The sequence below is a fragment of the Bison bison genome, unplaced genomic scaffold (assembly GCF_000754665.1).
Source record: "Bison bison bison isolate TAMUID 2011002044 unplaced genomic scaffold, Bison_UMD1.0 scf7180017864462, whole genome shotgun sequence".
In the NCBI taxonomy this organism is placed as follows: domain Eukaryota; kingdom Metazoa; phylum Chordata; class Mammalia; order Artiodactyla; family Bovidae; genus Bison; species Bison bison.
Genome location: NW_011495024.1, coordinates 2,870,818 through 2,895,634, shown reverse-complemented (window position 1 = coordinate 2,895,634; position 24,817 = coordinate 2,870,818). Strand labels below are relative to the sequence as shown.

Sequence of the window (24,817 nt, the reverse complement as noted above, 5' to 3'; positions counted from 1 at the left end):
GCCCATATGGGCCAGAATGACCACAGACTTTCATAAGAAATGCACTTCAAACTGATATGAAGAGGGTAGGATTTGTCCTCTGAAACAGCTGGCGGTCCTGGCCTGGGGTTGTGCACAGTGTGTGTGAGGGACGTGGAAAGCAAAGTCTGGTGGAAGTCAGGGCACTGGGTTAGCTGGTCATGTCTCTTTCTTCATTCTTTCATTGATTCAGCAGTTGTCTTTCATGCACCCGTACCAGATGGTCAGAATTGTATTCTGAAAGCAGCAGGGGGCTGTTGGCTTTGTACTGCTGCGCTTGTTAGACGATACCGTCCTTCTCCAGGCATAGCTCAAATCCTGTTCGGTTTTTCTGGACGCCCCCAGAGCAGCCTTGCTCTCAGGGCCCGTCGTTGGCCTCTGCAGTCTTTTCACGGGAGCGTGGTGTCTGGCGGAGATGAACGCCTCCTTCCAGGCAGGGCTCACGTCTTGCACTGTGTGGTCCCCTCATGGGAACGTAGTCTGTACTTCTTGATTGTTAGAATTCCTTTGATAACTGTCTTGGGGGCACATCAGAAGGCCTTTTCGAGTCTACTTAAAGCTTGTCTCATGGCGAGTTGGCTTCTTGCTGTCCCCTGCTTGCTGCCCTGCAGTCTGATGGTGGCGACTCTGCCGAAGTCACAAGGAACGTGGAGGACATCGTGGTCAAGATCATTAACGTGTTTGTGGACGCGCTGCCCCACGTGCCCGAGCACAGGCGCCTGCCCGTCCTTGTCCAGCTTGTTGACACGCTGGGCGCAGAGAGGTTCCTCTGGGTTCTCCTGGTCCTGCTCTTCGAACAGTACGTCACCAAAACTGTGCTGGCGGCCGCCTATGGAGAAAAGGTCAGAGCACAGAGCGGGGTGAGAAGAGAAAATGGGAGGTGTTTCACATAGATTTTGCATTACTTTTCACTTTAAACTTGTGGCTGGTGATGCTTAATGCGCATGAGCTCAGAAGTGCTTTTAAAGGCATTTTTTTATATTCTTTGGACCTACTTCCAGAGCCTGAGGCACTGAATATCCTTGGGAGTAACAGGACTTCTCCTGAGGGTGACTGGAATTTAAGAAACAATTGGTGCCATGCTGGGTAGGTCTGTTTTAAGCCCAACAGCATAGGGCTGTACAGGAATTAAACTGTGTCTCATTTCAGGGGGCAGGGGAGGAGAGTCAGTGTTAGAGAGGCCAGTGAGATGCAGGTAACTGTTTTGAAGAGCCCTGTTGAGAGAGATGAGGGGGGACTTACAGGTCCAAGGCTGTTTCTAAATGACTTCTTAGACAGTGGGATCCAGGAATAGATCTAGAACCTGTGTTAAGTAATTCAGTTCTACCAGAAATCATAATGCAGTTTATCCTGGACTTAAACCTCTTAATTCTTGTAATTGGCTTTATTATGTAAGGAACTCACTATCTGATTCTTCTAGTCATACACATGACCATCCTTATGGTCTGTGTGGAGTGGCTTTGTGTGCTGAGAAGTATTTTTAAAATGTTTCCCTTATTTGTACTTGTTAAGTAATGTAAATTTGAGAGATACAGTTTTATTACTTCTTTCTTTCCTCTACACAGGATGCTCTTTTAGAGGCAGACACTGAATTTTGGATTTCCGTCTGTTGTGAGTTTAGTGTCCAGCATCAGATCCAAAGCTTGATGACTATCCTTGAGTACTTACTGAAGCTGCCAGAGGAAAAAGAAGGTAGGTGTTAGTCAGATGTTAATTATTGTTTGATCTGGAAGCTTGAGAGAAGCACAAGATTATGCACTGTATCCTCAGAACCCATGGCATGTCTTTAGAAGGGTTTTTTAAAGTAAGTCAGTAATTTATATGTCTGTCACCTTCTCAAATCTTTGTAGAAAACAGTAAGCAGGATTTCTACCTGCCATTCCTCAAACGTTGGTTTTTGTGTCTCTGTGCTGGTATGTGGGCTGTGGAGTGTTCTGAGTGGGATGAATTATAGTAAAAAGACAGCAAGTTAGTAGGACCTTATTGCTGTATCTTAGCTTTCCATTAAAATGCGAGCCATGTGTGGTGACAGGCTAAGTACAACAAAGCCTGAATTTTGATTCACCCTCTAGGACAGTGATTTGTAAGTGGCCACCAGTAGACACATACCCCTTTTATATTCGATACATTTGAGTATGGAATTTTACGGAGTTTAAGGACAAACGTCCTCAACTTTTAGGTTTAAATGTTGAAGGGGAGGGATGACCCTCCTTCAGTCCATTGTGTGCCATGAAAGTACATGCCTCTGTAGCTTCAGAAATGGGGCATGGAGCCAGTTTAGACTCTTTTTGCAGTATCTTTGTCTTCGATTTGTTTGTCTCAGTTACCTTGTTTTTTGTTTGTTTGCTTTTGTCTTATATACTCTATTCTCAGGGCTGTTGGATATTTTATTTGAAAATATATCTTTCACTAATTTAGAAGAGGAAAAAGTAGATATAACAAATTATATATGTATATAATAGGGCTTCCCTGGTGGCTCAGACAGTAAAGAATCTGGCTGCAATGCAGGAGACCCAGGTTTGATCCTTGGGTTGGGAAGATCCCCTGGAGAAGGGAATGCTATAATACCCACTCCAGTATTCCTGCCTGGAGAATTCCATGGGCAGAGGAACCTGGCAGGTTACAGTCCATGGGGTGGCAAAGAGTCAGACATGACTGAGCAACTAACACTTTCACTTTCTTTTCATGTATATTATATGGATATGTTTAGTAATATGCATGTGTTTTATGCATAACAGAGTTCTCTCTAAAACTTGTTTGCATTTACCATGCTCATTAACACCTGTATCTATACACTAAAATATCAGGTCGAAGGTGAGTGAGGTCACTTGTTCATTGTTGTTTTTCAGAAACCATTCCCAAATCAGTGTCTAACAAGAGCGAACCACAAGAAGAAGTGCTACAGGTCTTTAACATAGATGCGCACACCGGCAAGCAGCTGCGGCATTTTAAATTTCTGTCTGTGTCCTTCATGTCTCAGCTCCTGGCTTCCAACAATTTTATCAGAAAGGTGAGATGTTCTTTAAATGTATGTATGATATAATTTTGCTTGTTCTGAAGAAATTGTGGTTTAGGCTAGTAAAAATAGCTTGGCAAGTGTCTCATGGAAACATGAGGCATGCCTGTAATAGAAAGCAAATAGTGCTGTTCACTTCAACATGAACATGTGTTGGGCACGACCTGCTAAGACTGCATATGCATCAGCCCGGTGGCTCAGCAGTTCTGTCCTCAAATGGTACATACCTGCATAAGTATGAATGTGTGCACCCAAAGACATTGAAAAGTATGTTAATGGTAGCATTATTGAAGGTGCCTGGACTGGATCAGTCCACGTGTCCATCAACAGTGGAGTAGATAAAGCGTCGTCATCACTGGACGCGGGTGAACCTCACTGACGCACTGTTGACACTCATCAGTATAACATCGAAGGAAAGAAGGCAGAAAGAATGCATCCTGTGGTTCCTGTCGTATTAAGTTCAAAAACAGGCAAAACACACCTGTGGTTTTAGAAGTAACAACAGTGTCTGTCTTTGGAAGGAGGAGAGGGCAGGAGTCGGGGTCAGGTAGGGGAGGAATTCTGAGGTGCCGATAATACGCTGTTTCTTTACCACATATAGTGAGCTCTGCACACACTATTTGTACATCTTTCTGTTTGTGTGCTAAACTTTAAACAACAAGAGAGAAAGAAGTACATATGGAAACAAAACGAAGACATGAAGAAACAGAAAGAAGAGTCAGGGTCGTGACCAGGAACACAAGAATGGCTGAGCATTTGAATATCTCTGTCCTTATAATGCATGATCGAGACAGGAAATCTGTGATCACTGAAGTATTCAGACAAACAGCTTAGTGAATTCTGTACTTACTCATGACTTAAGGACAATGATCATCAGCATCATGAGGTAGGTGGATCTCCTTGGCCTGATAAAGACATGGTTTATACCACACTTCATCATGAGGCCTGAACGTGTGCCCATCAGAGCTTGGAACAAGGGTGTTCTGGGTCACTGTTCACACTCAGCTAAAGGAACAAAGTGTAAGAATCAGAAAAGGACTTGGCAGACTTGCTCAACTAGTAATTAGCTAAGCAAGCTTGCTTGAGAGTGACCAGTGTAGACACTGCTTGTGTCAAGCAGAGTCGAGGCCGGTGGTGGTGCCTGATGATGCGAGTGGATCAGTGTGACTGGACATCAGCTGGCCACACCCACGTGATGTAAAAAGCACTTCCCATGTCGGGCGGCACCGTGTGACAGTGGGGGGAGAGGAGTGTGCGAGCCCTAGGTCTGGTATGATTTGTGCCAAGTACGGGGGAAAGCTCATGTCACATTAAAGTTAGATTAAACAAAAGGTAGATTAAAAACTTCAGTGTGAAAAGGAGTGCTTGGCACTTTGAGAAGAAAATCAAAGAAAACATAACCAGAGGATGGAGAAGAACTTCAGTAAAAAGCCACCATAAGCAAAATGAAAAGAAAGCCACAGGCTAAGCTGTTTATAAGTCAAGAGGCATCTGTTTCTATTAGAACAATTGGCAAGAAATATGAATTCACTGAAGAGGAATCTGAAATGGCCAGTGAGATGAAACAGCCTCCTTAGTAAGAAGGAAAATGCAGGTGAAAGGGGATGCCACTGTGATGTTATCAAACTGGCTGAAATTTTAAAGTTGTTAATACAGGAAGCCGCAAGGCTGTGGGGACATGGTCATTGTTCTGCGCCGTGTTGGGTATGGGACTCGGCACTGCCGCTTCAGGAAGCGCTGAGCAGTGTCCCGTCAGGCGAAGATGTTGGCCCCTGTGATCTGGCAGTTCCCTTTCTCTACAAAAACTTGGCTAGGTGCTCAAGGACAAAGGTTCTTTTTAGCACTGTTACTAAAGGAAAAAAGGATGAGGGGGGTGACATAAACTAAACATCCACAAAGAGAGGTGAATGAATAAGTTGTGATACATCAGGAGGAATAGTGTGTGCAGTTAAAATAAGTGAGCTAGAGCACCATGACTCACTGTAGAGAGACCCCCCAAAATCGAATGTCATCAAGGAAAGCGTGTTGCTGCCTGGTATGTTTTATGACATTTACCTGCAGGTTGAGGTTTGTGGGGCTCGGGGTGGAGGAGATTGGGATTAGAGAGCAGCAAAGTAGGGACTGCAGCTGTACCTTCATGTTTATTACCATCTTAAAGTTAGACACAGGCCTCACAAAAGATTGCCATTTCATAAAATTAATAGGTAAGGGTTACATCATTTGCTGTATTTTTCTGAATCTTTGTAGTATTTTATAGATAATATCTATAAAATGTAATCAAAATAAATTAAGGGAAGTGGAGTTAATACAGTATGATGGGGGTGATTTGGACCTGATTAAGTTGTAATGTTAGAAATCACTGGGGAGTGAGTTGAAGAATTTCTGAAGTTTCACTTCACTTCAAGTGATTTTTCATCACTGACTTCCATATTGTTCTTCTTTAAAAATCAGGTAGTTGAAAGTGGTGGTCCTCAGGTGTTGACAGGCCTGGAACAGAGGTATGTTCCCTTTCTTTTTTTAATTTGTATTCGGAAATAATTTCAAACTTTTAATCAGAAAGCTGGAAGAAGTTAAAACTCTCACACGAGTCTCCTGTGTTCCAGGTTGCTAGAAACAGTTCTTGGCTACATCAATGCTGTAGCACAGTCCATGGAGAGAAATGCAGACAAGCTAACTGGGAAGTTCTGGCGAGCACTCCTCAGTAAAGCTTACGACATGCTGGACAAGGTGGGCATTTATTTCTCTCCATCTTCTGTGTTTTGTTGCTTTGCTATATCATTGTCAAGTTATTTATCAGAAAGTTTTACTTTAAGAATAAAGTTAGCGATACCTTCTCTTAATAGAATGCAGCTCAGAATTTGATGCCTAGAGATCATTTTATCTGAAAAAGTTGCTTATCTACTGATTATGAGATTGTGTATCTCAGTAAATTTAAAGCATTAGCTTTAAATGTTGAGTCATATCCTACTGTATAACGTTCCAGTTTATTCAAGTGGAATAAATGATAACCTAATAGGTGGAGTGTGTAGTTCATCAGTAAAATCACTGGCCAGGACCACTGTTTAAAATTGAGCTGAGTTGCTTATCTATGTCGCATTGAGCAGTTAGCTTAATGACAGCATCCTCTTTTGGTGTTGTGTGTTTGATAAATGTGGTTAGTCATGCTTCCCTGAAACGTGAGTGTAAGAACTAGATAAGAATGGGTGTGTGCAATCGCCTCATACTTTGAAGGTGTGCAGCGAGTGGAAGTCTGTCTTAAATGATTCATCTTCCCTTTTGTATTTTATATTTTCCTCTTTTGTTAAATGTGAACCTGCTGTTTAGGTCAACGCCTTGCTGCCCACAGAAACCTTCATCCCCGTGATCAGAGGACTGCTAGAGAACCCACTGCCGTCTGTTCGCCGGAAAGCTTTGGATCTTTTGAACAACAAGCTACAGCAGAAAACCTCCTGGAAGAAGAAAATTGTAAGTGAAGACTACTAGAGACCCATTACCCAGCCCTTGCTTCATCAGAGCTGCAGTTAACTCCTTGTAGTTTCTCTAATGGTACAGTTTAAATAAGTATGTTATTATCCAATAATGCTGTGCTGCCTGTGTGTTTAAATGTGATATGAACTCTGGAGCACTATGTATGTGTTATAAGAGCTATTAGAGTGGAATTGCAACCAAATGGAATTCTTGCTTAATATTGACCACGTGTTGCCTTAACTTTGGCATGATTCTAGTCCTTTTTCACTCCAAACTGGTAGGGTGCTTTATATAAATACAGAATTGACTGCAAGCACATGCATTCATTTATTCGTAAGTAACACAAGTGGGGCGATGGTTGCTTGTGTATAATCATATGGCTTAGGACTTCGTGGTCTGATCTCCATTTAAGCAATCTCAAGCAGTAAAAATTATTTGGACAGAAGACTAGCATTTCTTTGCAGCTTTAATTGTTTGGGAATTCTGGCTGTCTTCCTCAGATTTACCATTTCCTCGACCTGGTCCCCGTCCTCGTGGCCATGGTGAAGCATAAAAGAAAGACGTTAGAAGACCAACCAATAAACAGACAGACGGCTCTGTATACCTTAAAGCTCTTATGCAAGAATTTCGGTGCAGAAAATCCAGAGCCTTTCGTCCCGGTGCTGCACACCACTGTGAAGTTGATTGCTCTGGGCGCAAAGGAGGAGAAGAACGTCCTGGGCAGTGCCCTGCTATGCGTGGCCGAGGTGGTCTCCACCCTGGAAGCCCTGGCCATCCCTCAGCTCCCCAGGTACGCCGAGGGGACCTGGGGCAGGACCGCTGCACAAGGTTTCTGCTACCAACTGGGAAGTAAAACCTTAGTGACTTTTTTTTTGCCCGTTAGAAGAAGTTTCATAAAATTCGATTTGTTAGAGAAGTGATCTTTTCTTCAAACTGGGAAACACAGCATTCTCATTTACCTTTATGGTGTGTGCTGGCCCGTTTCTGCTCCCCTTGGACCAGCAGTCCTAGGAAGCAGTGGCGACAGCACCGTCTCATGAAGGAGCCCTTCCATGGTCAGGCCACGACTGGCCCGTGCCGGCCACGCTGGGAGTGGCCTCTCCTGGCTGTCTCGCTGGCTGTGCAGCCTTGCCAGGGTTACTTAGCCTGTAGGGCTTTGCCACCTACAAACCGAGACAGTGCCTGTCTCATGGGGTAATGATGGGGCAGTGCGTGCATGGCTTTTTTTTTGTTTTTTTAAGATTAAAAAAATTTTTTAATTGCATAGATTGCTATTTTCATAAAATACAGTAAAAATAACTAGAAAAATGAAATAACACAGGCACACAAAATTTCTTATTACTATTAGAGTCACAGACATAAAATTACTCTGCCCAACTGCTATAAATGTTTAAGAGCTTGCTGTCTCCTTACTTACTCTTTGTAGACCAGTAACGGTTTTTTTTTGGTCTTTTTTTTTAATTGGAGTACAATTGCTTCCATGCTTACCTGACACGTAGCAAGTGTTCAGCTGAAAGACATTGTCATGTTTTAAGTAAAGTGATACTGAGTTGGTACTGTGGGCCCTGGGAGAGCGCTTGCTCTTGGGAACATGAAATGGATAGCTGTTTCATGGGCTCGGACGTCAGAATGAAAGGGGCACGCATGGCGGTTTGGATTTTTTCATGGTGGCTTCTGCTCCGTCTTCCATTCTCCGTTTCTGCTCCAAGTTTTGAAACTTGTGTCCTTTCTTTCCAGCCTGATGCCGCCGCTGCTGACAACCATGAGAAGCCCCCGCGAGCTGGTCTCAGGTGAAGTCTACCTGCTCAGCGCCCTGGCGGCCCTGCAGAAGGTGGTCGAGACCCTGCCGCACTTCATCAGCCCCTACCTGGAAGGGGTCCTGTCGCAGGTGAGTCAGTGACCACAGTAGGGGAAGGGAAAAGGTAGAGATTCGATCATTTTATTTGTGCCTGAAGCTTTCCATTTGGCATGGAGACTCTTATTCTGACAAGATGTGCTTCTTACCAAATGTGTGCCTTTCTCACTTTCGCTGTCCCTCCAGTTCAGTCATGAGGTTGGTATGGGCGTTGCTTTGTCAGGAGACTCTTTCTTTCTTTGATTTTGCAGGATGTATTTTACTGCTTTCTTTTCCTGTGAGCTCTTTGGACTTGGGCTGATAGAGCTTCTTGTGGAAATGGGCATGACTGCTTTGTTCCTAACATGAGGGTTTCTTGACCCTACGGTGTCTTTCAGAGTGGAATGCCTGTGCTGCAATTCAGACAGTGGGCCATTGGCATTTCTAGCCAAATGAAAATGCCTGAGAATGGCCCCCATCTGTTGTGTTGTGTTGATCACTGGCCATTTATGAGGTTAGGAGCCTTAGCTGCTTGGACGCGGATGACTTGATTGATTCACATACTTTCTAGCCACACCTTGAAAGTAGACGTCATGAAGAAAGGGACGTCTGCATCTGAGCAGCTTTCTAGATTCTTTAGCAAAGAACGCAGCTTTCCTCGTGGTCCCTGGATCCCTGTCCTCTTAAGATCACTGCCCTGAGCCCTGCCCTCTGTCCTGCCTCCCACCATTTGCCTGCATCCCTGACTCCTCCCTGGAAAGAGGCATCTGTCCGTTTTCTTCCATTTTAATTTACATTAAATATTAAAAATAAGTCTTTATTTTTATTTATTCTTACGTTTGGGGTTGGTGCATGAGGAGTTCTGTGTGAGGCTAAGTGCACTGAGCGTTCCCAGTCACTGGCACGTGGACCTGCTTCTCCATCCTCACCAGGACTTTCTGTGCGTGTGTAGACAGATGCTCTCGGTGAGGACCTGTGGTGGCCTTAATGGTGGTTGTTATTTCCTACAGGTGATTCACTTGGAGAAAATCACTAGTGAAATGGGTCCTGCCTCCCAGGCTAATGTCCGTCTCACGTCCCTTAAAAAGACACTGGCTACCATGCTGTCACCCCGAGTGTTACTGCCAGCCATCAACAAGACATACAAGCAGATTGAGAAGAACTGGAAGGTTAGACTGTACAGGGTATTAGACTTGGGAGGATGGAGATGTGGTACTTAAATTTTAGATTTTCACTTAAAAGAAGAATATGGTTATTTAATGCCATTACAGATGTATTAATGAACTCTAGGAGTATTAAAAACGGGCACATCTCCTGTGTGTTTTCAGAATCTCATGGGCCCGTTTATGAGCGTCTTGCGCGAGCACATTGGGGTGATGAGGAAGGAGGAGCTCGCCTCCCACCAGCCCCAGCTCACCACGTTCTTCCTGGAGGCCCTGGACTTCCGCACCCAGCACGCTGAGGTAGGCATGTTTCCACCCGCCTGTCCTGAAGTTACCACCTAGCTCAGAGCCAGAGAGAAGTCTAGCTGTGTAACCTGCTGTACCTGCCAGAGTGAGACCTAGATGTCAGTACTCTGGCTAATAAATTAGCTCTTCTGTTTTTAGAATGATCTGGAGGAAATCGGAAAAACGGAAAATTACATCATTGACTGTCTTGTAGCCATGGTGGTCAAACTTTCTGAGGTCACATTCAGACCCCTGTTCTTCAAGGTGAGCTTTCTTCCTCCACTTCTCTTACTGACATATCAGTCACAAGATCCATAGAAGAAACTAATATTACCCTATCTTTTTAGCTATTTGATTGGGCTAAGACTGAGGATGCTCCCAAGGACAGGCTGTTGACATTTTACAACTTGGCAGATTGCATTGCTGAAAAATTGAAAGGGCTTTTTACCCTGTTTGCTGGTCACTTAGTGAAGCCTTTTGCTGACACCTTGAACCAGGTGAACATCTCCAAAACAGGTAGGTAGCGGCCTCTAGGTCAGTTGGCACGCTTGCTCTGTGTACATTACACCAGGAATAGTAAGAAGATATATTTCTTACTTGATAGTCAGTTGTCAGACACTGTTTTAGCATGTTATTAATTGGTGCTTCCCTGGTGACTCAGACAGTAAAAGAATCTGCCTGCGATGTGGGGGATCTGGGTTCAATCCCTGGGTTGGGAAGATCCAGCCTAGAGAATTCCATGGACAGAGGAGCCTGGCAGTCCATGGGGTCGCAAAGAATCAGACATGACTGAGCAACTTTCACACACACAGTATTAATTTACTCACTTGGGAGAAAGAATAAAGGTTCATTTCTTTGCTTCTAGAATTAACTCTAAAACATTAAAATTGATTTATTCTTTAATACTAATAACAAGCAGTCCATTTGCCAGACTAAGCAATCTTAACAACCAAGAATGTTAACAACTCTAAAAGAGTGAGCCAGTCCCCTGAGACGTCTATTTTCCTTCATCCTGATTGATTTCTAGATCATTTTAGAAATACCCCTCTACTTATAGTTCTTATAATAGTGATTTGAATTTAAACACTGGAGATTTGAAACTCAGCTTTTTTTGGTTTTGTTTCCATTTTTACTCTCCCCAATCTACAGATGAAGCGTTTTTTGACTCTGAAAACGATCCTGAAAAGTGCTGCTTGCTACTACAGTTTATTCTGAACTGTTTATATAAAATCTTCCTGTTTGACACCCAGCATTTTCTAAGTAAAGAGAGAGCAGAAGCCTTGATGGTGCCCCTGGTGGATCAGGTAACCAGTGGAACCATTTGCTGTTAAAAGTTGGGACAGTCAGTGGTACGTGCCTGCAGGGTTTATGTTGACCAGAACCACAGTTTGCTGGGTTTTCTTCTTTTTATGAAATTTTAATTTCAAAATTGATTTCATGTTTCTCATGAATGTAACTGTCTTCACAGTGGCATTGACTGAGTTTTTAATTTTTCAAATAAAAGGCATGATTAAGGTCTATTAAATTTTTAATTCTTAAAAACTGAGTTTCTTGAGTGTGTGTAAGGGTTTGGCTGCTCTTCTCTCAGTTTCTGCAGAGGAAAAGGGGCGATGCCATAGGCTGTGATTCCATTTGAGTTCCTCGCAGGTGGTAGATTTGCTCTAGAGAGTAATAGAAAAAGTAGTACCTGGTTTTTGAGCCTGCTATTAGGAAGGATAGTAAAATACCATATACGTTGAGTATTTTTTTCAAACAGCAAGAGACCCACTGCTCAGTCCTTGTCTCACTGTCAACAGCTGGAAAACAGGCTTGGAGGCGAAGAGAAGTTCCAGGAACGGGTGACAAAGCACCTGATACCGTGCCTTGCGCAGTTCTCAGTGGCCATGGCTGATGACTCGCTCTGGAAACCACTCAACTACCAGATTCTGCTGAAGACAAGGGACTCCTCACCCAAGGTCAGGCGCAGTGGTGCAGCATGGACGCTGTGCGCGTGGCACCCGTGGCCACGGCCGCAGGACCTGCACGGCTGTGTTTAGTGCCGGGGGTTGGCCTGTGTCAGGCAGAAGACTGACCCTGAGAAATCTGAATTCCACTTACAGGCCATTTATAAACAGCAGTCCTTCCCACGCCCATGGTGTGTTAGGACCACTAAAATGCTTTATACTTTTAAATACTGTAAAGACTTCAGTTCCTCGTGTTTCTTAAGCACCATTTACACATCAGTGTACTCCCAGACACATGCTGTGTTTGTCCACAGACCATTCCTTTGAGTTAGAGCAGTGTATTATCCTGTTGTATACACATCTCTGGCCTAGGACTTTGTGGAATAACGTGCATCAGCATGGGGCAGTGATGTGTGGAGGTTTGAAGTTTTCAAGCTGTCCTAGTGATGGATCACCATTTCGTAAGCTGATTATTACACTGGAATTTCAGTGGATAAAACAGACTGAAGCAGAATTTTATTAATAGATTTATTGGTTGAAATTCACAACATTTAGTTTTTTGGAAGTAATGGAAACAATGAGGCTCTTCCAGTGTACCCCTACATTTTAAATTGTAGGTTCTTACAAAGTTTCTGCATTAGATTTATTGTAACATGTTTTGATTATACCAGATCAGGAAAATCCTGATTGAACATAGGCAGTTACAAATGTTTTTTAAACATCTCACTTTGCTGTATCCAGATATTCTTTTAATTACCCCAAACCAGAAAGAGGACTAAGATGGCTTTTGTTTCAGAGTGAATGACTAACAAAGCAAACAGCTGCTTGGGTTCCTTGTCACAGACAAGACATGTAAGCAGCACTTCAATCTTTTAAGTTCCAAAACTAGGACATTTATGACAACAGTGAGTGTCTTCTAGTCAGGCTGAGGGGCCTGCAGCCCCTCACCCCTCCACATGGTGACCCCAGTCGGGGTTGAGGGCAGGAGTCCTGCCTGCAGTGGCTGGGGACACATGCCCGCCAGGTGCGCATCAGCCAGGCCAGCCAGCAGCTCCAGTGCAGTCACATTTGATGACACACTCCAATTTGCATGTGGCTTTTTTTTACTGTTTTTGTTTAAGGAAAATGTTATTTAAAAAAAAAAGCATTCAAATGAAAGGCCTGCAGTACCAGAACACAGATTGAAAGGCTGTGACTTACAAGGTTGCCCATGTTATAAAACAGATCTCAAACTGTTAAATGAACTGGTATGCTAAGATGAAGCTTGAATGGAGACAGTGAAATAACAGTTTAAGATTCAGAGCATGTCTCAAGTTAGATCATAAATTAACAAACAGAGCTATAATAGTTCTTTGGTTTTTTAAAAATGATTCTTCATCTTTTCAGGTTCGATTTGCTGCTCTGATAACTGTGTTAGCACTGGCTGAAAAACTGAGAGAGAATTATATCGTCTTGTTACCAGAATCCATTCCGTTCTTAGCTGAATTGATGGAAGGTAATTCCCAAACTTCTAAGAAGTAATTAAACCTCTGTAGGAATGTGCCTAGTGGGAACGCGCGTTTGGAGAAACTGATGAGCTCTTGGCTCCAGCCCTTTGCCTGGAGGCTGAGCTCCTGTTTTGAGTGGGGTGGAGGGAACAGTTAGAAAGCAAACACCTCCTCCTCATTTGAGATTTGTTTACAACATAATCCTTACTGTCTTTACCTTTGTGTTTTTTGCTGACAGTACAGACTATAATGTTGTTTTGCTTTAACCTCATACATGACTATGATTGAATATTTTGGCCCATAGATGCAGGGTTATTATGTCAAAACATCCAGTGCCACTAAGGATACAGTGGAGTAGCACTGTTAATGCCCAGCACTTACTCTCTACTCTGTGTGGATGAGCTCATTAATCTTCACCAGGCACATGCCCTTATCCCCCTTTTTTTTTTTAATAAAGGAAAAAACTAGAGGCTTTAACAGGATTAACTAATCTGATAACAAGTGTGACAGGTGGAAGTGGGGTTGAAGTTCAGGTGTGTGCAGCTCTGCACACAGAGCAGAGTGAGCATGGTGCTACCATGCAGCCCAGGAAGTAGTACAGATATGAGCAGGGGTGGCGGAGGCAAGGACTGATGCTTTCACGCTGGCGTTCACTGCGCATCCCAGCCAGGTGCCTGCGCCTTTGTTCCCCCGCCGCAGGCGGGGCTGTGTGAATGACTAAACAGAGCAGCATTGCGAGGTGTCTGGAATGTTCATTTGTGCACCACTGTTTGGGGTCTTTGTCCGCTTTGTCTAAGACGGTAAGAAGGGGAGGCAGGCAGGAAGGAGAAAGGCAGGAGGGACTTCAGGATGGCTTCCACCTCAGCACTGTGCTCACTTCTCTCCTGACTCAGGGACTCGTAGCGAGAGCAGGATGTGCAGACCAGGCTGACGAGAACCGAGGCAGGAAGACTGACCTGATTTTTTTTTTTTTAGATGAATGTGAAGAGGTAGAGCACCAGTGCCAGAAGACCATCCAGCAGCTGGAGACCATCCTGGGAGAGCCTCTCCAGAGCTACTTCTGAAACTCTGGGTTTGGGTATTTCGTACTCTGGTCAGAGATCAGACTGCTCTTTCATGTCTTTATTCTGGGTGTTCAGGACCATATTACTTTTGGTGCCTTAACCCTACTTGGACTTCTTTACAAAATTCCCTCCTGATCTATGCGACCACAGAAGCCTTTCCTGCCAGTTGTACAGAATCTACAGAGAGTAAATGATACGTGGTATTTTTATACAGACTGCTGTGTTTGTTTCAGCATTGATTATGTGTGTAGTGTGTGCTCAGTTGCTCAGTCTTTGGGACCCTTTGGACTGTAGCTCGTCAGGCTTCTCTTTCCATGGGATTCTTCAGGCGAGAATACTGGAGTGGGTTGCCATTTTCTCCTGCAAGGGATCTCCCCGAGCCTGGGGATCAAACCCCAGTCTCCTGCATCGCAGGTGGATTCTTTTACCGATAAACCATCGGGGAAGCCCCAGCACCTATTACAGTCTCTCTTGATTGATGTTACTGTCACTACATACATGTTTAATGTTAGCATTCAAAGCTAACCTGCATTTGGACTATAAAACCTGAATGTTCGTGGTAAAGGAATAGCTTTTGCATGGTATCCATGTCAGGGATTTCACTCAAAGCCGCTCTTTACTTTAAGAAAATGACAATTAGCACCCAACAAGAATGCTTTCAGCCCTGAAGCCACTGGATTTTTACTTTTCGTTCTGGGTGGATAACACTTCAGTCTTAATTTTTGTGTGTGCCCCACAGAGCAGGTCATTCTGGAATGCATCTTCTACTCTGGACTGTCCTTTATCCTTCAGTCTCTTGGGGGTAGGGTGGGGTGGTAGAGGCAATAGACTGTTTACAGAACCACCACACCCAATGAGCCTACAAATAGCCAGGGCCTTGAAACACTCGGTGGCAAGAAGGAGCCCCTCCAGTTAGATGTGCTCACATTTCCATTGGCAGTTAACCAACAATTGAGGAATAAAGTAAATAAAAGAATTTTTTCAAAGCTTTAAAGTTCTCTCTATACCATGTCATGGTGAAGCTAGAAAGTGAACACTCAAGCAGAATTAAATCTGCCTTTATTTTGTTTAAGACATTAATTGATGCCTTTTAAATTTTTAAGGCATCTAAGAACTGTTCCATAGCTTTGTTAAAGTCTGAAAGCCCTTGATCTAATTTAATATAGAAATTTAGTGTGGAATTGTGACAAGCAGAAGGCTGGTTTGCGTCTGGAGACAGAGCTTGCTAGGAGTGCGTATTTCTCTTTAAGAAATGTCACAACAGGATTTATTAATAAATGGTAACAGCTTATTTTCTACAAATGATCTTAAGATTTTATATTTACTCTATCAAAGAACTCTTAGTACTGTCCACATAAAAGGAAAACGTACTGTGGTTAAGAATTAAAGAAAACAAGGTAAGGGGGCTTTTCTTTTTTTCTAAGTGGTCCACAGTTTCTGCCATCTGCCAGGCCCTCTGATGTTCTTTTCTGAAGGAAAAAAATAACCCTGGGGATCTAGACCCTTCTTGCCTTGTACAGCTTTCCCAACATCCCCACCTCCACTATTTTTTTTTTTTTTTGAGTTTGGTGAGACTCCACATAATAAATTAACATGAAAAGATGGAAAAGAATTAAGTGCTAAAAGCGTCCACACTGAGTACCTTTAGGAGTAAGATTGGTAATAGTATTTTCTGCAATATATGGATACAAATAATATCTAACCACAAACTGTTATGAAAATATCCCCAAATCCTGGCAGAATTCAGCCCAGCAATTTAACATGATAAAATGATGCGACTGATTTAGCTTTCTCCCTCCCCCACTCACAAACCTCTGAAATTCCCTGTAACAAGATCTGACCTGTAAGAATTCTACAAAGAACTTCTGCCAAACTTGCTTCAAAGAATAATAGACAAAAATTACAGAAATGCAGCAGTTTAACTTGCTGATACAGGTCCTGATTTTAATCACTAAAAGCAGAACAACGGTTTGATCTCCGTCACTAACGATGACGGACCCGTCTTCAGACGGCGGAGGCAGTGCTGGTCGCGCTGACCAGCGGCAGAATGCCAGCGCCTCTCCACTTGACTGGTCTCGGCTGCTGCAGTTTACTGATGGGGCCTGCTTTATAAACAGCCATTAAATCTGATCTTGACACTGCTTTGTTACCCACAGACATTTTACAGATTGAGACCGTCTCTTGTCTACCTTACACTCTCTGTAGAGTATGTGCATAGGAGACCTCTGGCTCACTCGAAACTCCAATATTCTAAAATATGCATTTACTGGTACAGAAATCAGTGGCCTTGAGACTGACGTCAAGTTAATTTCAACACCATTTGGTTCAGTTTTGCTTTGCTTTTTGCCTTTATCATTGTGCTGCGTTTAGAGTTCAAAGTGTTAATCATTTGGTAATGCTTCCAACTCGCAGAGCTAGATATTTATCATGCTAAAGAAAATCTCCAGACATAAATCAATATCAAACCTCCCAATTATGGGATACAATCAAACCCTGAGCCAGCACTGGAGGAAGTGTCACCTATAAATTTGTGCCCTTAGGAGACTTAATAGAATAATCCTTCTAAGTCCCTGGTGAGTCCAGTGCGTGAAGGAGCAACAGTGGCCCAGAGCTTGGCAGAACAGGGAATGTACTCGCCCCACTGTATCCCTGGCTCCCAGCACACGTGGAAAGATAAATGCTCAGTGCAGGCTGGCTTTCTCTGTTGCAGTGGGCACTTCCTAAATACTTGCTGAATGCAAAGTAGGTTTACAAGAGGCAGTCAAGGTGCAGAGGAGAGCAGGAAAGCCCATTATAGTAATGGCTGTGACTACTGTGGCATCAGTCTTCTCACTCGGCTCGGCAAGTCGCGCAGCAGGGACTGAGGACACCCAGCGGGACTTAAGGACTTTAACAATGTATAGAAAGCATGTCGTGATAGAGGCATTTTACCAAGGCCAGTGTTACCGAGGTCATGCTGTATTTCAGCATTTACAGCCCTCGTGTCGGCTACCAGCTCCGCACTTCCAGTAAGTGGATGTCGCCGTTGATCTCCAGCGTGTCGACTTTACTCAGCTCCTTAAACCTGTGCTTGTACTCCAGGCTGTGGACACCATTCACCGCGACTTTGAATTCTCTGGCGTCACAGTAAATTATCATCTGGAAGGAAAGCACACACGAGGGTTCCCCAGGCTTTAGAAGGTTTTGTGTCTTGCACACAGAGTGTTAAAAAGTACACCATTTAGTTCTTCTCCCAGCCTGCCAGCGCTGACACCCTGCCACGGTTTCTAAGCTCTGAGGAACGCGTATCTGGTGGTGGCACTTTCTGCCTTGTCCCACTCAGGGAAGTGGCTCTCACGTGCCTGGAACCTCACCATGGCCTGAGGCCCGCTGGTCGCTCGGTCCCCCGCTCCTGCCCCGCATGCACCCACTCCTGCCCCGGCTCTCAGTGAAGTGGGAAGTCGCCTTCCTCAAGACACGTGGGAACTCAGTTGAAGGAGAGAGAGCTGCTTCTTGCCATGGGCTAGGAACCCAGGGGCTTCAGTCCTCACTTCTCTGCCTCAAACTTGGGTTTGGGGCAGCTCAGAAAATACTAAATCCCAGAGGGTTAGGGCAGCTGGAGGGGACTGCACAGCTGCCTGGTGACTCTGATTCCCACCCCGACTCAGCACACTGTTTCTGTAACGCTGGTCAAAGCTCCTTGTTCTATGAACCTCTGCATTCTGGCAGAGATGCAGTTCAGAGTCATCACTGGTGTTAGCCCTTCAGAGTTAACAGAAGAATCTGCAGTCCTTTTACATTTCTCGTCCACCTCAACCTATTCCCTGCTACCATCCCCCACGCCAGTCCAGCCACTCACTCCACCCCGTCTCCACCCTCACCGAACAGCCCAGCAGGGCGAGTCCACGGCTCTCCCCTCGCGCCCTGCCTCTGCCCCAGAGGCAGACAGAGGCACAAAGTCTGGATCCTCAAAGCAGCAAACTGAGTGTCTTTTTTCTTTTGAAACAACTAGTAGAAATGACTGCTGGGGGAGATTAGTAAGGGGGAAATTCCACGGATAACAGCAGTAACTGACACAGATGAAGGCAGAAGGGTGATGTAGAGAACTGGGGGAGCTATCCGTGACTGGGGGTCCTGTGCCCACAACGGTGGAAACCCCAGTTTGAACCAGGCAGAAAGACTTCTCTGGTGAACATTTAACAATCTCCACAGAACAGAGGACACACCACCCCAACAAGCTCAGAAGGGAAAACAGGCTGGTGTTAGGCAGACACTGTGAAGAGTTTCTATGGGACATCAGAGCAAGTGGAGAGCCAGCATGTTAACAATGGGAGATAAGTGGCCCACAGCCTGCTGGACATGGTACTGTGCCAACTGAATTTCTAAAAAACAAGAGCTCACAGATGAAGTTAAAGAACTGAAAGACATTTTTAAAATGAAAAAAATTAGCCCCACGAAAAACCACAATGATCCAACATGACGTCAATTCCCCTTCCTGAAGTAGAAGACCAGGAAAAGACTATTTAAGAGAATTTATTATTGTCCTCTTTCATACTAATGCAGCAGTCCCAAACTTGGGGCTCAAACAGGTCAAAAAAGAAGACACCAGTTCCCAGTCATCAAACACAATCCTCGACCTTCTTCCAGAGCGTCCACAGCTCCTTCAGGGAACCCACGTCACCCACACGCCGACACCTGCCAAGTCAGCAACCCTGGGGCCACGCTTCCCACCTCCAGCGACTTGTCCATACGTCCGCAACATCTGAAAAATGCAGTGTACCCACATCCTTCTGAATCCCAAACCAGTATCCGTCACTTTCAGGAGCCTGTGCTTGGCTCATTTCTGTCTGTTACTCCACACACACCAGGGCATGCCTTAGACTGGAACTTATTAATAAAACTAGTGTCAAATTGCCACCTTTTATTCAGCCTGATGTTCATGCTTTCAGCAACTCTGAGGAGTCTGGCAAGCTCCAACTGTCTAGAGCACGTGACAATTTAAAATGCGGAGGCATGACCGAAATCAGTGACCCTCAGCGACCACATGAGGAGTCGGTCACGTGAGCTAGTGAGGGTACCCAGCCGACCACGTGGCATCCGACACATCGAGGAGACTGGGCTCAGCAGCCTGGAAGCACACCTGGGGAAAGGCTGTGCTGTGACACTCCACCTCTGGGGGCTCAGGACTACACGCCTTCAAGCCCTGGTGTCTAAATGTGTCTTTCTCTGAAGGCACACAAGCAGGATCGCTTTAGAAAGTGCTGCCACCTCAGCTGCGCGTCACCAAGGCGACAGGGCAAGGAGTCTCGGCTCCCATGTCCTCGCGGTCACTGAGGGTTCAACGTGTTACTCAGCCCTGAGACCAGGCTCCTGTTAAAATTCCTATTAACTAATAGGGGCTACACAGAAACTGTCATCATGAAAACAAACATTGGATAATTCCAGTGTAAATAATGTGGCACTCGACCGGCTTGGCCGTTTGTGCTGATTACCTATGTTACAAAATGGCATTCAAAATAACAGTCTCCAGCTAAACAAAACCACACACAAGCTCCACATATTAAGCTGTACTTGATTTAAATAGTGAAAGTCACTCAGTCGTGTCCGACTTTTTTTGGCCCCATGGACTATCAGTCCATGGAATTCTCCAGGCCAGAATACTGGAGTGGGTAGCCTGTCCCTTTTCCAGGGGATCTTTCCAACCCAGGGATTGAACCCAGGTCTCCCACATTGCAGAAGGATTCTTTACCAGCTCAGCCGCCAGGGAATCCCAAGAAGACAAGAGTGGGTAGCCTATCCCTTCTCCAATGCATCTTCCCGACCCAGGAATTGAACTAGGGTCTCCTGCATTGCAGGTGGAGTCTTACCAACTGAGCTATGAGGGAAGCCCAGGATGGACAATTTATCCTACCCCTACCCCCAGGATTCTTTTTCCTGTACTGTTTTCAAAGAAGATAATCATCTCACCTCAAAGTACATCCCAGGACTAAAAGGGAAACAGGTAATATTTCTCTCTTCTTCTCCCCAGGCCTCCTGAAGAAAAGAATTTCTTACAAATGCTTTCACATTCAGGCGTGGGTTCAAGTGGAGAGCAATATCCTTGGATTTTCCTGACAGCAGATCAACAGTAAAGCTTTTGAGAGAATTAAAGAAAAAATTAATTAGCCAAGGAAAAGAGAGGGGTGCCGTTTTAACAATAAGGATTAAACTCAAAGACCCAGGAATGCCACCGAAGGTGATGTTTAAAATTGTGAGTCAGTATACCATTGGTATAAGTATGTTATTTGCAAAATGAAAATATGGAAAGCTTAAAAATCAGTGTTTATAGATCCAACTGGGAAAAAATTACTGGGTTAGAATAAGTGACCCAAAGGATCACATCTGTCACTGGAATAGGGTCCCTCCAAAGCAGAAGCTCTCTCAACATTTACAAGTATTCTGTTCTTCAAAGGGTACTGTGTGTGCTCAGTCGCGTCCGACTCTTTGTAACCCCTTGGACTGCAGCCCGCCAGGCTTCTCTGTCCATGGGATTCTCCAGGCAAGAATACTGGAGCAAGTTGCCGTTTCCTTTTGCAGGGAATCTTCCCAACCCAGGGACTGAGCCTGAGCCTTATGCTGCCAGCACTGGCAGGTGGGTTCTTTACCACTAGTGCAACCTGGGAAAATAGCTCGCACTTCAAACTTTCAGAACTCTGCACATCTCTGGAAAAGATTGTAAGAGTAGGAATTTATAAGTCCATGACAAGAGGAGTCGACAGAACTGATCTGCTCTCGTAGGCTGCCCTGCAGTTCAAGGCGAGGGCGTGCCTTGTGGACAAAAAGCCACCCTCCTGTCTAGCCACAAAAAGCCTAGGGCTCTGCCACCAACTTTGTCCTTAGCAGTCTAACTGCCTCTGGCTTTAACCGTCTTATTTTTCAAATGAAGCTTATGACGCTAGCCCGACTTGCACCTCACGAGACTGCCGTGACAGGGTAAGAGACGCACAGCCGCATCCGCACTTTCAAGGTCACTTAACGGTACTGACCCTTTGGCGTTTGTATTTACTTCTCCTTTTATGACGACGGTCCGTCCAGGGCCCATGGAGGAGTTCAACCTTGCTACGAACGGCAGAGTCTGCAAAGAAACTCCAGTCAGTGCCAGGCAACCTCAGAAAGAGATCTTGTGGGAGAACTGCCTGAAGACACCGGGACATGTTTAAAGGCCGTGACCCTGTGACCCCCGTGAAGGGACAGATGAGTCTGCCTTGGTCCCACGGGGGTCCCCGGCCGTCAGCACTGTGCCGGCTCCCAGCAGACTCTCCATGAGGCTGTTTCAGACCATGAAGTGAACGGATGTGGGGAGGGCCCTGAGCCTCCGAGTGACACTCCCTCTGAGAAGTCACCTCGGCTGGGGTCTGGCGTGTGCTCTGTGTCCAGCCTGGAGGGGAGGCGGCCGAGGCCGGGGCAGTTACAAAAACACACTCGGGGCTCAGGGACCTGCTCTCCGTCCATGACACACAATGCCAGCGCCAAGTGGCTGCTTCGGGCTTGGACTGAGGGTGGAGATTACACAACCAGCTAACTAAAACTTAACTCGTTACACAGAATTAGGAAAATTTTGGCTCTTCAAACCTTTGACAAACAGTTGGTAGGTAGTATTTTGGCGCAAGTCAAAGTGTGATTGGCCGGCGAACCTTTGCTCTTGGTGTAGACAGTTCTGGGGACGATTTTAGAAATGTCTCCTCTATTACTAGGCTGTAGGGAAACAGTTCTGCAGTAAGGTATGGAATAAGTGAAGCTGTCTTCCAAGGTTTAAACTTCATTTCCTGGACACTCTTATAAAAAGGTTCCACATGTTATATAGCAAAAATACTTACAAGCTGTGACCCGCCAGACTTTTGTACCTATTGAAAAAGAAAGACAAAAGGAGAATGTGTGACAGGCAAGAAATAAACGGTATAACATGAGCAATCAGATGTTCCTAGCTGTACGACTCAGAGCCTGGGACAGCAGGGCCTGCCCAGCACTGGGCAGGGGACATGTAGGTGCCAGTGCCTTCTGAACACATGCAGGGAGCTGCAGATTGCCACGCAGGCTGCGGACAGTCTGCCTGTCCAGTTCATCGTCTGAATTCTGTAACCTCCACCGTGAGCTAAGCATTTTCCAAAGGCCACACACGGGGTCAAACATGTTTTACTTCTTTCCAGGGTGCTCCCCAGATGCTGAGATTAGAGTCTGCTTATGAACATGCTGAGATCAGTTAAGACCTCACTTTTCTCCACTAATAACAGCTAAAAGGTCTGAACTGCACTTGTTTCCATGGGGAACAAGTGGAAACGTGGAAGATGTTTACTGATGCATTGGTTGTGCTCACTAGGTATAAACACCTCCTGCCAGCCCTACTCGGCAGTTAAGAGAGTTTTTTGTACATGAGATTGGTGGGGAGTGGTCAGATCAAAGTTTAAACAGCAAAACTTAATGCAACCGGCACCCTGAAGTATATGCCTCAATTTTCAACGTCCAGCATATTATTAAAAATGTAAGTTTTCACATTAAAAACATGTTTTCATATTAAAAATGTAAGTGTTCATATTAAAAATGTAAGTTTTCATATTAAAAACATAACTTAAAAAAAACTCAGCCTGCCTGCCACCAAATTTACATGGCAACTAAAAAAGACATTTTTAGACATTTTTAAACTTTAAGAGATTTAATATTTACATTTTCTTTACTTATCCCTGTTGGTTCCAGAGTAGATCCTTGGGTACTTCCTAAATCCTGAAAAAAAGTTCAGATTAATGTTTAACATCCATCAGAATTGTAAATATAATCTTCTTGACATATCAAAAAAATCATAAATGGTACTAAACATGGAAAATATGCAAATATCCAAAATATCCAAAAAGGCAGGAACATCAGCATCCTTCTCCTACTACCAAACTGACAAAAGCTACAGAGGTAAGAACAAGCGTGAAGACTGAGCGAATGAATCAGAGTCTCGAGACTGTAATTGGTTTTACTGTTTGTGGAGGGCAGGTTAGCAATTTCAACTGGACATCCCACTGCTGGGAAACAGTTTTAGAGAGAACTACTCCACGGTACTCCCACATCAAGGAAATATACCCCCACTCCAGCTATAAAAGGTTGGTTGGTTGTTTCATGGTTATCACTTTGGGTTTTTTTGTTAGAACCATGCTAGATTTGAGATCTACAGGCAATAAAGCTCTAGTCAATGATTAGCATTCTACTAGTCCGAATATTTTGGAGAAGGCAATGGCACCCCACTCCAGTATGCCTGGAAAATCTCATGGATGGAGGAACCTGGTAGGCTGCAGTCCATGGGGTCGCTAGGAGTCAGACATGACTGATCGACTTCACTTTCCCTTTTCACTTTCATGCATTGGAGAAGGAAATGGCAACCCACTCCAGTGTTCTTGCCTGGAGAATCCCAGGGACAAAGGAGCCTGGTGGGCTGCCGTCTATGGGGTCGCACAGAGTCAGACATGACTGAAGTGACTTAGCAGCAGCAGCAGTCCGAATATTTACTTCTAAGAAATTAACACACTAGTGAGGGATATATTTACACTGTTTTCATCTCAACAGATGATGTTAGTTAAAGATGTTTCCTACCATTTCATCAGAAAATGTCACCAAAGAAGACCCCCAGACCACCCTCCCCCCGCCCCCTATGGAAGGGCTCTCACCGAGCTGAAGCTGAAGCCCACAGAGTGAATGATGACTTTGCCGTAAATGCCCAGCGTGTCGATCCTCTCTGGGCTGATCCTGTGGGCATACAGCAGGGTATGCCTTCCATTGACAGCCACCTGAACAAACAGAAAACAACAGCCCCCTCCAATAAAGCAGTTAATAAATGAATTTTATTAATTTATCCAAGTTTAAATCTGCTGACTCAGAGTTATTTTGAGACTTTTTCCCACAGGTCTCCCCATGACACGTCTGACCAAACTGTGATGAAAGCAACCAGAGCAGACAGCACTCTTAACTTCCTCTGAGTTCCTCATCTGACTGAGCACCAGGGACACTCTCTCCAGACGGATCACACATCGGTGAACACACGACCGCATCCCCATGTGTAGCAGGCCTGTACATGAGACACCCTGGGTGCCCATGAGCCCTGGCAGAGACCTGCCCCACGACCTCATCACCCTGCTGTCCTGAGGACCAGACTCTGGAGACCACCCCGCACAAGGCAGGTGCTCCACACACATTTGGGTAATTTGCTGAATGAATGAACCCAGGCAAATGACCCAAGTTCTCTGAAATTCCTATCTGTGAGCAGGAAGCATGCGCCTCCAGACGCCGCTGTTGGGAGGAGATGACCCCGTCCCTCTCGTGAGACTCCAGCCCAGTGCCTGACCGAGAGGGCACCAGTGCTCCGGGCTCCTTCTTCCTCCCTCCCAGATGCCAGTACACGTGTACGGAGTGTCAGGAAGACACGCAGAACACAGTATGGTCTCAGACCCCAGGGAGCTGCAAATCCCAATGGAAGGCAAAAGGCAGGCAGGAAAAAAAACCAAAGCACAACAGTACAGACAGGAGTTAAAAAAAAATGATACAGAC

At 45.0% G+C, this 24,817-nt stretch overlaps 2 protein-coding genes across 3 annotated transcripts in view; one reads left to right on the top strand and one right to left on the bottom strand.

The window, feature by feature from the left end:
- The window catches only part of HEATR1 (HEAT repeat containing 1), a 51,492-nt gene extending 36,757 nt beyond the window's left edge, over window positions 1–14,735 (top strand). The window contains exons 30-45 of the mRNA XM_010860110.1: window positions 630–860; window positions 1,584–1,710; window positions 2,868–3,028; window positions 5,486–5,532; window positions 5,638–5,761; window positions 6,359–6,499; window positions 7,003–7,292; window positions 8,240–8,390; window positions 9,347–9,505; window positions 9,665–9,799; window positions 9,944–10,048; window positions 10,132–10,300; window positions 10,934–11,088; window positions 11,581–11,739; window positions 13,114–13,222; window positions 14,190–14,735. Of these exons, the coding sequence (XP_010858412.1) occupies window positions 630–860; window positions 1,584–1,710; window positions 2,868–3,028; window positions 5,486–5,532; window positions 5,638–5,761; window positions 6,359–6,499; window positions 7,003–7,292; window positions 8,240–8,390; window positions 9,347–9,505; window positions 9,665–9,799; window positions 9,944–10,048; window positions 10,132–10,300; window positions 10,934–11,088; window positions 11,581–11,739; window positions 13,114–13,222; window positions 14,190–14,278 (2,352 nt within the window). The 3' untranslated portion in view covers window positions 14,279–14,735. The remainder of the gene's footprint in view (window positions 1–629; window positions 861–1,583; window positions 1,711–2,867; window positions 3,029–5,485; window positions 5,533–5,637; window positions 5,762–6,358; window positions 6,500–7,002; window positions 7,293–8,239; window positions 8,391–9,346; window positions 9,506–9,664; window positions 9,800–9,943; window positions 10,049–10,131; window positions 10,301–10,933; window positions 11,089–11,580; window positions 11,740–13,113; window positions 13,223–14,189) is intronic.
- The window catches only part of LGALS8 (lectin, galactoside-binding, soluble, 8), a 26,947-nt gene continuing 14,371 nt past the window's right edge, over window positions 12,242–24,817 (bottom strand). Inside the window, exons 5-11 of one of the 2 annotated variants that reach the window (XM_010860112.1) lie at window positions 23,941–24,060; window positions 22,958–23,014; window positions 22,114–22,140; window positions 21,869–21,991; window positions 21,283–21,371; window positions 20,225–20,390; window positions 12,242–17,416 (exon numbers count right to left, since the gene is read on the bottom strand). In XM_010860112.1, coding sequence (XP_010858414.1) covers window positions 17,267–17,416; window positions 20,225–20,390; window positions 21,283–21,371; window positions 21,869–21,991; window positions 22,114–22,140; window positions 22,958–23,014; window positions 23,941–24,060 — 732 coding nt within the window. In that variant the 3' untranslated portion in view covers window positions 12,242–17,266. The remainder of the gene's footprint in view (window positions 17,417–20,224; window positions 20,391–21,282; window positions 21,372–21,868; window positions 21,992–22,113; window positions 22,141–22,957; window positions 23,015–23,940; window positions 24,061–24,817) is intronic. The other variant, XM_010860111.1, reaches the window with a different exon arrangement.